The sequence below is a fragment of the Schistosoma mansoni genome, assembly GCF_000237925.1.
Source record: "Schistosoma mansoni, WGS project CABG00000000 data, supercontig 0166, strain Puerto Rico, whole genome shotgun sequence".
NCBI lineage: Eukaryota > Metazoa > Platyhelminthes > Trematoda > Strigeidida > Schistosomatidae > Schistosoma > Schistosoma mansoni.
This window is the reverse complement of record NW_017386054.1, coordinates 255505-268116: the sequence shown is the minus strand read 5'-3', so window position 1 is coordinate 268116 and position 12612 is coordinate 255505. Positions and strand designations below refer to the sequence as shown.

The 12612-nt window shown below is 31.9% G+C and overlaps 1 protein-coding gene across 1 annotated transcript in view; it reads right to left on the bottom strand.

The window, feature by feature from the left end:
- Smp_151100 (serine/threonine kinase) overlaps positions 1-12612 on the bottom strand; it is a gene marked incomplete at its 5' end in the record, with an annotated part of 100033 nt that overhangs the window by 55169 nt on the left and 32252 nt on the right. Inside the window, 2 exons of the mRNA XM_018797409.1 lie at positions 8589-8694; positions 11295-11408. Coding sequence (XP_018646792.1) covers positions 8589-8694; positions 11295-11408 — 220 coding nt within the window. The remainder of the gene's footprint in view (positions 1-8588; positions 8695-11294; positions 11409-12612) is intronic.

Below are 12612 nucleotides of genomic sequence, written 5' to 3'. Positions count from 1 at the left end.
CCAAAACTTAAAGGTTCTATGTTCAATGTATAGTCGTGTAAAATTGACTTACAGTTGATCGTAATCATATTCTGTATTCTCAATAACAAAAATTACTGAAGAAATACATTCTATTGTCACGACAAGAAAAGTTAATAGGTCTGGTACTTAAACACTTGGTACTTACTTTCTAACCACTTCCTATTTACTCCATAGACCACCTTAACTTCAGCGCCAAAAATAAGACAGAAAACGGGAAAATGAAAAGAAGCTTTGATTCCAAGGTTAATTCAGGTACAGAAAACCAGGATATATATGGGTTTATGTATGGTCTCGACCTTCTACAAGCTCCTGGAAGCATACTAAATCAATAAGGTCGTCATTAGTCTAATCAAGACATAACATACAATTTATCGTCTTTCTAGAAGTCTTTGGAAAGTTCCTACCGAACGTTGATTGAACAAAGTATTTTGTCAACAATTTTCCCACTTTTGGAAGACTTTTACTAGGAAATTCTCAGTTGATCCTAACAATAGACTATATATTTATTTTTCTAGTAACTACTTCAGTTTAGATTTAATCCGGTGACAGCTTATTTATTTATTTAAACACATAAACATTAGTACAAGGAGGCACCAAATACATATACACCACATATCGTCAGTTGATTTGTGTGAGGGCTGAAATACTACTCGGGCGCCCACACAAACACTGGACGGACGTTTAATTCTAGAAAGTTTTATTTCAAACTGAATCTAATCTTTCATATTTGTTAATATTTTTTTAATAATTTATTCAAATCATTAAACAGTTCATTAACATAAGTCATATGCACGCTTCGTTTATTAAGAAAAAGAGAATTCGGCGAAGAAAATTTTCTTTTCGACGAAATCATTTACTTCAGCTGTACATTCGTATATATATAGTTATATGGAAAATATATGTCTACAAGAGGCTAGGAAAAATTGCATTATAAATTGATTCAACAATAAATAACAAATGAGGTGACGTACTAATCAAGAGGTAAGGAAGAAAATAATTTAAGGGTCAGATAATAGTCCAATTGACAGATATGAAGAAAAGCGACAAACACAAAGGTCATAATAATAATCAAGAGCACTTGTATAAGGTAATAATAATAATAACTGATTAGAGTTTAAAATGTAAAACAGTGACTTAAAAAACAAAAAAAACCGATAATAATCAAATAAAAGTGCAGAAAAGAAAAAAACGACAACCAGAAACATACCCATTAAGGGAATTAAGGCCAAGGAAGGGGCATTGGCAATCCATGAACTCAAGCCTGAACTTTGCATGCAGAAACGATTTGTTCAACCTCTCATCCTTCCTTGGCCCTAATTCCCTTAATGGGTATAATTCTGGTTTTCGTCGAAAAGAAAATTTTCTTCGCTGAATACTCTTCGTTTAATCAATGTTATCTTGTTATTGTAAAAATTAACAAATTCATGTAATTGACTTATTTCATTTTTAATGAGGCAAACCATTGAACTTGTAACTGTTTTCTTGATTAACAATAGGAATGTATAGAGAAAATTTGTTTTCTGGTTGTTTTAGAAGAATTACATTTTAAACTGCTCACATGTATAATTTTATTATGTTATGAAATTCATTGAGATTATAAATTTTAATTAAGCATTTCGAAATGTTCGAATTACGATCTATAGAGATCTGAACCCATTTATTTAAAATGAGATCATGGTTATCAAAAAATGTGATATGTGTCTGATATACAAACAGATTATTTGACTATGTCATATGAATGATTTAGAGAAACGTTTTGCGTCACATATGTCAATACTAGTTTTATTTGGATAAATAATATTTTAATTAATCGGAATGTTCAATTACTTTTAGGATTTTGGCAGAGTGACAATTACTGACCGCCATGACAAGCAATATTCGCTACTAGTCATTTGTTTATGAGGAGTCCCATACTAGGATGAAACAGCCTTCCAGTACATTCAGGTTTTCAATGGCGATCTAACACTGACCCATTCATTATATCATTCTAAGTTCAGGATTATTAGTTGAAAAGTGGCTTGCATGAGAATTACTACCACTATGCTGATAAAATAAACTATGCTGTAATGATATGTATAAAAGTAATTGTAACAGATTGATGAAAACAGCATTGAATGATGTTTGTGATGATTGACCAACGTGGTTTATATCAATAAATGACTCCGGTTAGACAACCAGCGAAAACCAGAAGAAAACAAGCAGTTGTTTCGTCTTTATTTTAAATGCCTTGGCAGTGTGCGCCCATGACCTTAAAAATACCTCACCAACGACTTTAGGGCGTTTTAGTCAATGTATCATCCTTGGCACCTAGTGGTTTAGATTTCAAACTGATATCAATCTAGATATACTCTGATCATCATTCACACTCAGCTGGGATAGATTTTTCATTCACAATTAGGTCGAACTACATAAGTAAAAACTTCTTATAGTTCCCTAAGTTATCCACTAACGAATACATTAATGTTAGTAGGTATTATTACCGAGATTTGACTTGATAATTCCAAAGAAATTGATAATTTGATAGATAGTAATTAATAGAAATACCATATCTATAATACCTCGATGAGTAGAAAAATTAAGTTTTCTGACGTTTCGTGACTCAAATATAAGGCATTTCAGAGAATAGATAAACAAATTAAAACTTGGACTAATTGAATTTGTTTATTTTCCGGAGAAGTGGCTTACACTAAGTCACGAAACGTCAGAAAATTTAATTTTTCTTATCACTGAGATATTACAAATGTATTATTTTTATTAATAATTAATGTGAGTAGAACATGATGTTTTGTGAACACTATCCAAGGATTGTCAAGCTATAGTTAGTAATATGACGTTACTTGTGAAAAGATATAAAATCTGATTGAGTGAAACTTATCTTGCTATTAATAATAATTCAATACACTCTAAATTTTGTTCATATTCTTCTTTTCATCTCACCATGAATTTTTTTAGAAAGAATGAGCACTGCTGAGGAGTCCCATAATAGGACGAAAGGGCCGTCCAGTGCTTCCAAATTTTCCATGGTGGTCTAGCTTCAATTGACTCATGATTTCATCTATGGGAATATTTTTTGTCTATACTCACAGTTTCACATCATCTCTCTCTCTTCTTTCTTTACTGTTATACAAGAATCTTCCATTTATTCATACATTTAACTAATGATTAACCGTCTCGTACACGTTCTACACACAATGTTGGTTATCAACATAAATTACGAAGTTGTAGATCATAATAAAATAGTTAGCTAGCACTTTAAACATATTTAACAAGTCTAACTGACATGAAAATGAACAGGAAAACAGATTTACTTTCTTTAAAAAAATATATTAACAAACGTATTTCTACATTTCCTTCAAATATAAACGAAGTATTTGACTGAAGTATCCTATGAATTGTTATTTTACACAGAGAATATATATTGGACAGAAATTAAATTTGATAGTTAATTAATATATTTGAGGATCTATGAAATAAGGTTTATTTCTACTCTTAATTATTAGTTTATAAGGACTTTCGTCAAAATTAGAGCGAATAGTTTCACAGTATTTGGGCACCGAGTTGACATAAGACATGAAATAGGAATAATATATTTGTAAAATCTCAACGAATGAATTTGAAGTAAATCCAACTTTACGCCTGACAATCTGGTCCAAGCTTTTTCAAGGAAATATCCTTGGATTTAATTCAAATTCATTCGCTGAGATTTTACAAATATATTATTTCTATTTAATGTCTTAATTATTAAATAGGAATAATATATTTGTAAAATCTCAGCGAATGAATTTGTAGTAAATCCAACGTTTCGCCTGGCAATCTGGTCCAAGCTTTTTCAAGGAATTAATCTTAATTATTAGTTGTTTATATTGAAAAGAAAAGCATGCTATTAATATTACTTTGTTTAAACTTGACGAATGGAGAATACTGGCGAGTAGCCTATGATCCTCCACAGTGGGTAACAGGCGTAAGTAAGTAAACTTGAAAAAAATAAACAATTCCTTCTTTTAATTAACTACTGAATAGCAAGTAGTTTTTATCGATTATTTTTTTGCTTTAAAATAATTCAATTAATAACATGGAAAAATAATAATAAATCAGTTTTCTGAATAGCTAATGATCAATCCACTTATTTACAAGGTTAGTTTGCTTCTCATTTATATAGAAGATCTGTATTACATTTTTTTAAGCAAAACATTACAACAATGTAATGTGAAAGTCACTTTTATAGAACACTTACTAATAAATAGTTACATATTATATATATATATATATATATATATATATATATATAGATAGATAGATAGATAGATAGATAGATAGATAGATACATAAGTAAGCTTTCTGACCTATGGATTAGATAAATGAAAACAAATTTTGGAAGAAAACAAAATCATATGACTTAACTTATTTTGATAAACATAACTTATATTGACTTTAGCTAAACAAAATATTTGCAAATAGGGGAATCTAAATCAAAATTAAAACTAACCTTAGTATTATAAAAAAGATTGATTTTCAAAAGTGGGAAAACAATAATAAAAACCAAGTGAGTGGATAACTAATTAAAAGGATGCTAAACGAATCGATATCTTGTTGACAAATATTAGGGTTTAAACTATAATCGATTGGACAGTGTTCATAGAAAAATGACTGATTACTTTATATTTCGTCAAATATTCTACGTTTAGTATTTCATAATTTGAAGGGATACAATAAAATCCTGTTGAAACAGAGTTGTAGTTTAAGATGATTCATACGTCCTAACTACCTATAAAAAAGAAACCTAATAAAAGAACTAAAATTCTATGAGATAAAACTGATTTTTGATAGTTAAGCAGTAGATTTACATGAGCAGTTTCGTAGAGGAAGTTTTGGTAGGTCACTTTTAAAACAATAATGAGTTGTAAACAATCTTGACAAAAATGGACACTAGACTCTGCCACGACGATACAACTGATATAGGACTAAGTTATAGACGCTCAAAAGCCATATAGTTGTGCATCATATTATGGATATCAATGAATAAACTTAGGTTTGATTTTAGATGAGTGGATGTTGTTGTGAAGTAACACTGGAACTAGGTTTTGCGCTCATTGACAGTCATTTGAAAGGCATGCCTGGAGTCATAAGGGAACTGACTTTTCTTGTCAGACTCTAAAGAGCATCACTCAGTTTCTCAGTTTGAGACGTTATATCCAGTCAGCCAGTACCTAAATATAGAGCAATCAATATCGGTCACTACTTAATGATCAGTTATTAGAAACCTAAATTTCTTTATCATACCCATATATATATAAATGAATACACTTTCCATGTTTAATTATTATTAAAATGATTGACATATTTCTTCATCTGATTTTAAAATAAACAAAATGTGTAAAAAAGGTTATTGTTTAATTGATTGTATAGAATTTTATTTAAAATTACATGACAAATAATGAGATACTTCCTATTGTTTGTATCTTCCCATCGATGTTCAGAACTACAATTAATCAGTCTCTTATTGGCATATGTGTATAATGAGTGTATTGCCTCGATATTGCCTTAAATCACAAGCTTTATAAGCAAAGATGGATAGTGGATAGCAGTGGAATCAAGGACGTGTGTTTCGTCACATTTGGGACTCGTCATCTGGATGTACCTGCATCTCAGAGTTGATGTTCATTCTGGGACTCGAACTCAGTACTATTCGCCTCAAACGCCATGGTGTTATCCACTTAGCTACTGAGTCGTGTAGCCACTTGCTTGTGCAATAGGGTGAAGCGAAAGGTACTGGGTTCAAGTCCGAGAGGGAACATCAACCCTGAGATGCACGTACATACAGCTGACGAGTCCCAAATAGGACGAAAACAGCGTCCTGGATTCCACTTCTAGCCACTATCCATCTTTGCTTATAATGAGAGATACTGTTTTTTTTTTATCTTTTTTTGTTTTCTTTTTGTAGTTTATTAAGTTTAATTTAAAAAATAGATAGAAAAAGCAATGGATAAGTGAATAGGTATCAAGTTAAATTATGCGGTTCTATGGTAAATTGTTTATTTGTTTTAATGATTTTAATCTCTTAATACTGAATTATTTAATGAATTATTGAATCTTTTTCAATGGTTAAGATCATGAGTCAATTGAAGCTAGACAACCATGGAAAACCTGGAAGCACTGGACGGCCGTTTCATCTTATTGTAAAACTCACTCGTCAGCAGTGTGCATCTACGATCCCGCCTCACGAGATTCGAACCCAGGACCTAACAGACTCGCGCGCGAGCGCTTAACCTCTCACAACAGACCCGATTGAACTCCAATGGTCACTGCTTCTCACTGGAACTCCAGAAAATATCTCTTGAAGCCAGTCACTAGTGAGCATATGAGTCAATTGAAGCTAAACCACCTTGGAAAACCTGGAAGCACTGGACGGCCGTTTCATCCTATTGTGGGACTCCTCAGCAGTGCGCATCCATGATCCCGCCTCACGAGATTCGAACTCAAGTCCTATCAGTTTTGCGCGCGACCGCTTAACCTCTAGACCTATGAGCCGGCATCCAGTATTTACATGTTTTCCATGGTGGTCTAGCTTCAATTGACTCATGATTTCAACTATATAAAATTACTAAAATCTCCACAAAACCCCTTTCTGAAGCTTGTATTCGCTTAATATTCCTAATGGACAAATTGAGGAAAAATAAATTTATTTTAAAGGAATGTTAAGTTACTGATTTAATGCATCCAGTAACTATTTTTCAATTAAGTTAAATATTTAAATAATTTGAAAAGAGGGGATTTGTTTTTTTTTCCGAATTCAAGAGACTTTCTATACAGATAGTTATGAACAACTTATAACATTTACATATATAATTTGGTATGAATACACTTAATTTAACTCAATACCAAACAAACAGATGAATGCAATCTTTGAATTAATTTATCATCATTTAATTGTAACTAACTTTTCCCCATATATAAGAACTTTCGTCTAAATTAGAGCGAATAGATTCACAGTATTTGGGCGCCGAGTTGATGTAAGACATTACATAGGAATAATATATTTGTAAAATCTCCTTGAAAAACCTTGAACCAGATTGCCAGGCTAAACGTTGGATGTACTTCAAATTCATTCGCTGAGATTTTACAAATATATTTTCCCTATTTAATAACTTTTCCCCAGTTTTATATGAAGCATCCAGTATTCTAAATATTTGTTTATTTATGTGAAACTAACCGGATAATTTATATAAAAGAATATTGAAAAGAATGTTAACAATCGATTGATTCTTTTGTATCCAAAACGTACTCATCAAGCCCAATCATCGGTTGATTAAATACAGAAATATAAAGATTACTGGTCTATTGATTTCTTATATTCTGAAATGTCGCATAAGTATACACCTAAAATAGTTATCCAGGTTGAATAAACTACTCTTAAATTGAATGATAATTACATTTACAATATTCAAATAAAGACTATGACTGCTTACCAGATAGTGATTAAACTTTGAGTGAACTCCTGATCAATTCCAGGATTGTAGTACTATATATAGATCAATACAACTACCTACATACGAATATTATTAACTAAGAAAACGATGAGACTATAATTTGTGGACGAACTAATCAGGTTTGAGACAGTGGGCCATAAATTTTGGCACAAAATTCATCCATATATATATATATATATATATATATATATATATATATATATAGTTCGTGATGAAAACCCTAACTCTAACTCCTAGCCCTAATGTACAACTGTCAATCCTAATAATGATTCAATCAACAGAGGACTAGAAAACTAGATAAATTTAAAATGGTAAACTTTAGTACAATAGGGATTAAGCAAATATTCACTGAAAACACTGTAAATTCAATTATATACAAATACCTAAACGAATATATACTTTCATTAGAATGAATGAAATTTGGTGATAGCCTTAATAGGTTAATTAATCTAGATGAAGTTGGTGAATGATTATTCTGCCTAACTAATACAAATCACTTTAGTATAAATATGAATAGTTAAAAGTAATTACTAGAATAATCATAATGGATTTTTGTATGTAAAATAACATTCTTAAAAAAATAGTTTATTTATCAATCACGCGTATATAGCCTCTGACAGGGAAGTCCTACTCACTGCCTTCTCGTGGCATTGATGTTGTTTACGAAATTTAGAGGACGAAAAGCGAATGTTTGGCGCTTTAACCGGGTTGGTGGACACAGTGAGTCCTCCTAGGGATTCGGAAAACCCTGATTATAAACCAATGGTGCACATAGGCTCCAGTATCCTCAGAGAACAAATGGTGTATGAATCAATCGTTGGTCACCGGCTACCATGGGACTGCATCTCCTCACGATGCTCTACTGCCTTGTGGATCAGACCTTTAGGTCAAAGGCTCCGGGTGTCGCCCCCTCAAGAAATCACCTGCTTCAGGCTGGGCATCTGGGCAGTATTACATCCCTCACACAAATCAAATGAGATTTTTGTGGCGCATATGTATTTGGTGTGCCTTTGTACCAATATTTATGTGTTTAAATAAATAAATAAATAAATTATCAGTATTTGTATTAGTTTATAATACCTTTTTAAAAATTTCATATTTTCTTGCTGTTTATGTATACATGTTGACATCATAATTTGTTGAAATACACGTCGATCTAATGTCCATGCTGAAGCATTGGTTACAGCTAATATTTTAAAGAAAGAAAAATGAAATAATAAAACAATTTTGTATTATCTCTTAACGACTCAAATGACAGTTACAATTATATGGAAACTTTAAAAAATGAATGAACTTTATTCACATTGTCCAAGATTTATTGAATTACTATGATGAACGGTCATTTAAACTTTCAATACACTGTTTGTGTACTCCATTAATGGAGATAGATGGAGGAATTACTTAATGGTTGAAATAAACGGATTTCAGTCATTTGATTGAGTTCAGAAAAGCCCTCGTCTGTAGTGTGTGCTACTTTTGGGAACAGATATAAGTCGTACGTATCTGGAATCGCAAGTGGGATTCGCACTTGCAGAAGAGAAAGAAAAACAAGTAGCAGTCGAACTAACAACAGAAATAGAAGAATGATGAAGTTTGTAAGAGATAGCTAAAAGAAAATATGCAAATAATGTGTCTAATGTATTGTTTCCATGTTTTACAAATTTAGTGTGTAATTTTTTTAATAATACAACTGGTTTTTCTCTGATTGAGTTTTCGTTCGTTACACCTCTATCTACTTATATGTGGGTAGCTGGGTATAGCTAGCTGTGATAACTGAGTACATAAATCTTTGAATAGTTAATAAATTACAAAATACATTTTAGTGACCCACAAATATCCGACTTCAACTAGATTGTGTGATTATCGCTATCTACTTATACATAACATAATTCCTCGCATATAATCATCAACTTGACTCGCGTTAGTGATTAACGGAATTAAATAAGTCAAATGCGAGAATAGATTTCGAATACGTATATTTCATACAATCGTTGATCCAGACAGACGACCAGAGAAACGCAGAGAAGAGGAGACAGAGAAGCGAAACGGAAAGACATTCAATGGAGAAGGCATATGAACCAACTCACTTTAATTAGGTGTTATTCAATATTTACAAGCAAATCGAATCAAAGCGAAGAGAGGCAAAGACTTATCTAGGCGAAGTGAATAATTAACAAGATTAAAATGTGACTCAAGAAGAATGAATAAAATAGCCTATTCGGAAACTAGAATAAGCTATGTTGGTCTCACATAGGGTCAGCCATTACAACGTTAATATTTCATTGAATATGATCAATCACTCCTAAAATATAAATGTATCCCATTCTATAAATTCATACTTCGATGATTTAATAAACAGATGTTTATTTTATATTGAGTAATATATTACTATAAACCACAAAATCATTTCCATTATCTAGTGAAATTGGAACCTTGATTAAATAGTTATGAAATTTTTCAAACTTCCCATCATTTATTCTCATATGTACATGAAGTCACGAAACGTCAGAAATACAATGTTTTCACTCATTGAAATAAAACAAAAATATATTTATAATTAAAAAATATTTTCACACTTCACTAGAAAGAGGTTAATTGATTATTATAACCGCGAGAACTGGTGATGGAACAAGGAGAAACTGTCATATTTTATCTAATCCTAACAATATGAATCCATAAAACAACAGATCCAGAAAATAAATGAACAAAACATAATTTGAAAGGGGTTTTGTGGAGATTTCAGTATTTTCATAGTTGAAATCATTAGTCAATTGAAGCAAGACCACCATGAAAAACCTGGAAGCACTGGACGGCCGTTTTGGGACATCAACACCATCGGACGCCGGCTCAGTGGTCTAGATGTTCGAGACTGGTAGGTCCTTGGTTCTAATCTCGCGAAGCGGGATCGTGGATGCGCACTGCTGAGAAGTCCCACAATAAGATGACATGGCCGTCCAGTGCTTCTAGGTTTTCCAAGGTGGTCTAGCTTCAATTGACTCACGGGTTCCAATATCCTGAGGGAACAAATGGCGTATGAATCAATCGTTGCTCACTGGCTACCATGGGACTGCATCTCCTTACGATGCTCCACTGCCTTGTGGATCAGATCTTTAGGTTAAAGGCTCGGGGTGTTGTCCCCTAAGAAAACCACCTGCTTCTGTCTGGGCACCCGGATAGTATCCAAGCCCTCACACAATTCAAATGAGATTTGTGTGGCACATATGTATATGATGCCCCTTTGTACCAATATTTATGTGTTTAAATAAAATATGCATAAAAATGTTAAGAAGACAACTAAACGGACGTTGATAATTACGAAAGAAAAGATGTACTAAATTTAAAAAGAGAAAACAATTCTATATCATGGTGAAATAATTTATGAAAGTTGTTTAGTAATAATATCGTATCAATAGAAACTAGTTTCTGTACGTTCATTGAAATGATAATCAGTTTAGCATGGAACTTGAAAGATCTTGTGTTTGATTCCATGTTATTTCTTCTATAATAGATTGAAGATAAATTATAACTTGGAACAAATCAATCCTTTGGTGATTCCTTGTTTCGCAAGGATTTTGTTTACTTAAAACTATCAAAACAATTTTAGAAACATGTTGCTTAGTTCTTAACAAAATGTGAATGAAAGTATTATTGATAAATGATCATGATGATGATGATGATCATCATCATCATCATCGACTTAAAGTAGATATTACTAAATAGAAATCAAGATCAATTGACAGTCAGAATAGAAGTATAAAAGTTTTTTTCTCATTATATTATACTCACCTCTAACAGATGCAGTTCGTTTACAGTTATAAAGTAATGCTAATTCACCAAAAGCTCGACCCACTTCCATTCGTCCAAGTAATGTATTATCTTTGTATACTTCTAATACTCCATCTAATAACCAAAATATGGAGAGAAAAAATGAGAAAAATAAAATAAATCTATATGGATATATGTCAAGATTTGAACGAAGATTTTGATAGAATTTGAGCGTCAAGTATATGGAAGACAATTAGTTCTATGTAGAAATTACATTTGAAATAATTTCAGAAGTTGACATTTAAATAGCTCCGACATTTCTCACAGTAAACTGCTTTGAGATTCTTCAGGGGAAAAACATATTTAGCATACTAATGCATTATTAGCGAACATCCGAAATTCGGGAAAGTAGTTGGTGAAATTTTTCATTGCCTATAAAACCTTATATCTGCTAGTGTGGGATTTTCCTGTTTTGATATTTATACAATGTTGCGTCCAGTTTGGAACCCTTTATTGTCACTAATTTGGCAATTATCATTGTGTTATATTATTATACGGAATAGGTAAAATATATAGGGATCAAAGTCACAGTATAACAAGCAAATAAGTTGAACATCCCTCTTCATGGTAGAATAAAAGACACATGTACGATAAAAATTTATACCCTTACACATCTTGTCGACTATGTATATCATAATAATGTGTAGTCGGCTTCTATACGTATCTATGACACAGCATCTAAACTGGTCCATGTTTCAAAACTTCGAGAAATCCATACAAATCCACATGAATAAATTTGACTTACTTGTACACACAATGTTTGTGAGGCGCCTTCCTTCCGCTTGACTATCAATCGACAATGAAACACTGCGAAATTGCACTTAACATAACCCACTTATCAAGCTTAAGATTTATATTCTTTATTCTCGTATTTAAGTAATGAATAGTAGTGATTGATGAAATAACTAGCTTAATCATCCACTTTATTAGTTATTACTTGGCGTTATGCAACTTCCTTCAGCTTAAATACTCTTATTATATAATGATTTTATTAGATATGCATATACATATATTTGACCCCTCAACAAAACATTCCTTATCCTTTAAAATAACTATTGTGGACCACATAGCTCAGTCATTTTTTTTCAAATTAGTTATCACAAGATAAATCACTTTGAATTAAACACCATCGCGTTATCCACTTAGCTATTGTATTGTTAGTTTGAATCTTCTCATTGATGTTTAGCATTGCAAATTATCGGTCTCTTATTGGCATATGTACATCCTGTGCAGATTGCCTTGATATCGCCTCAAGTCACAGTGGAATCCATGACGCGCA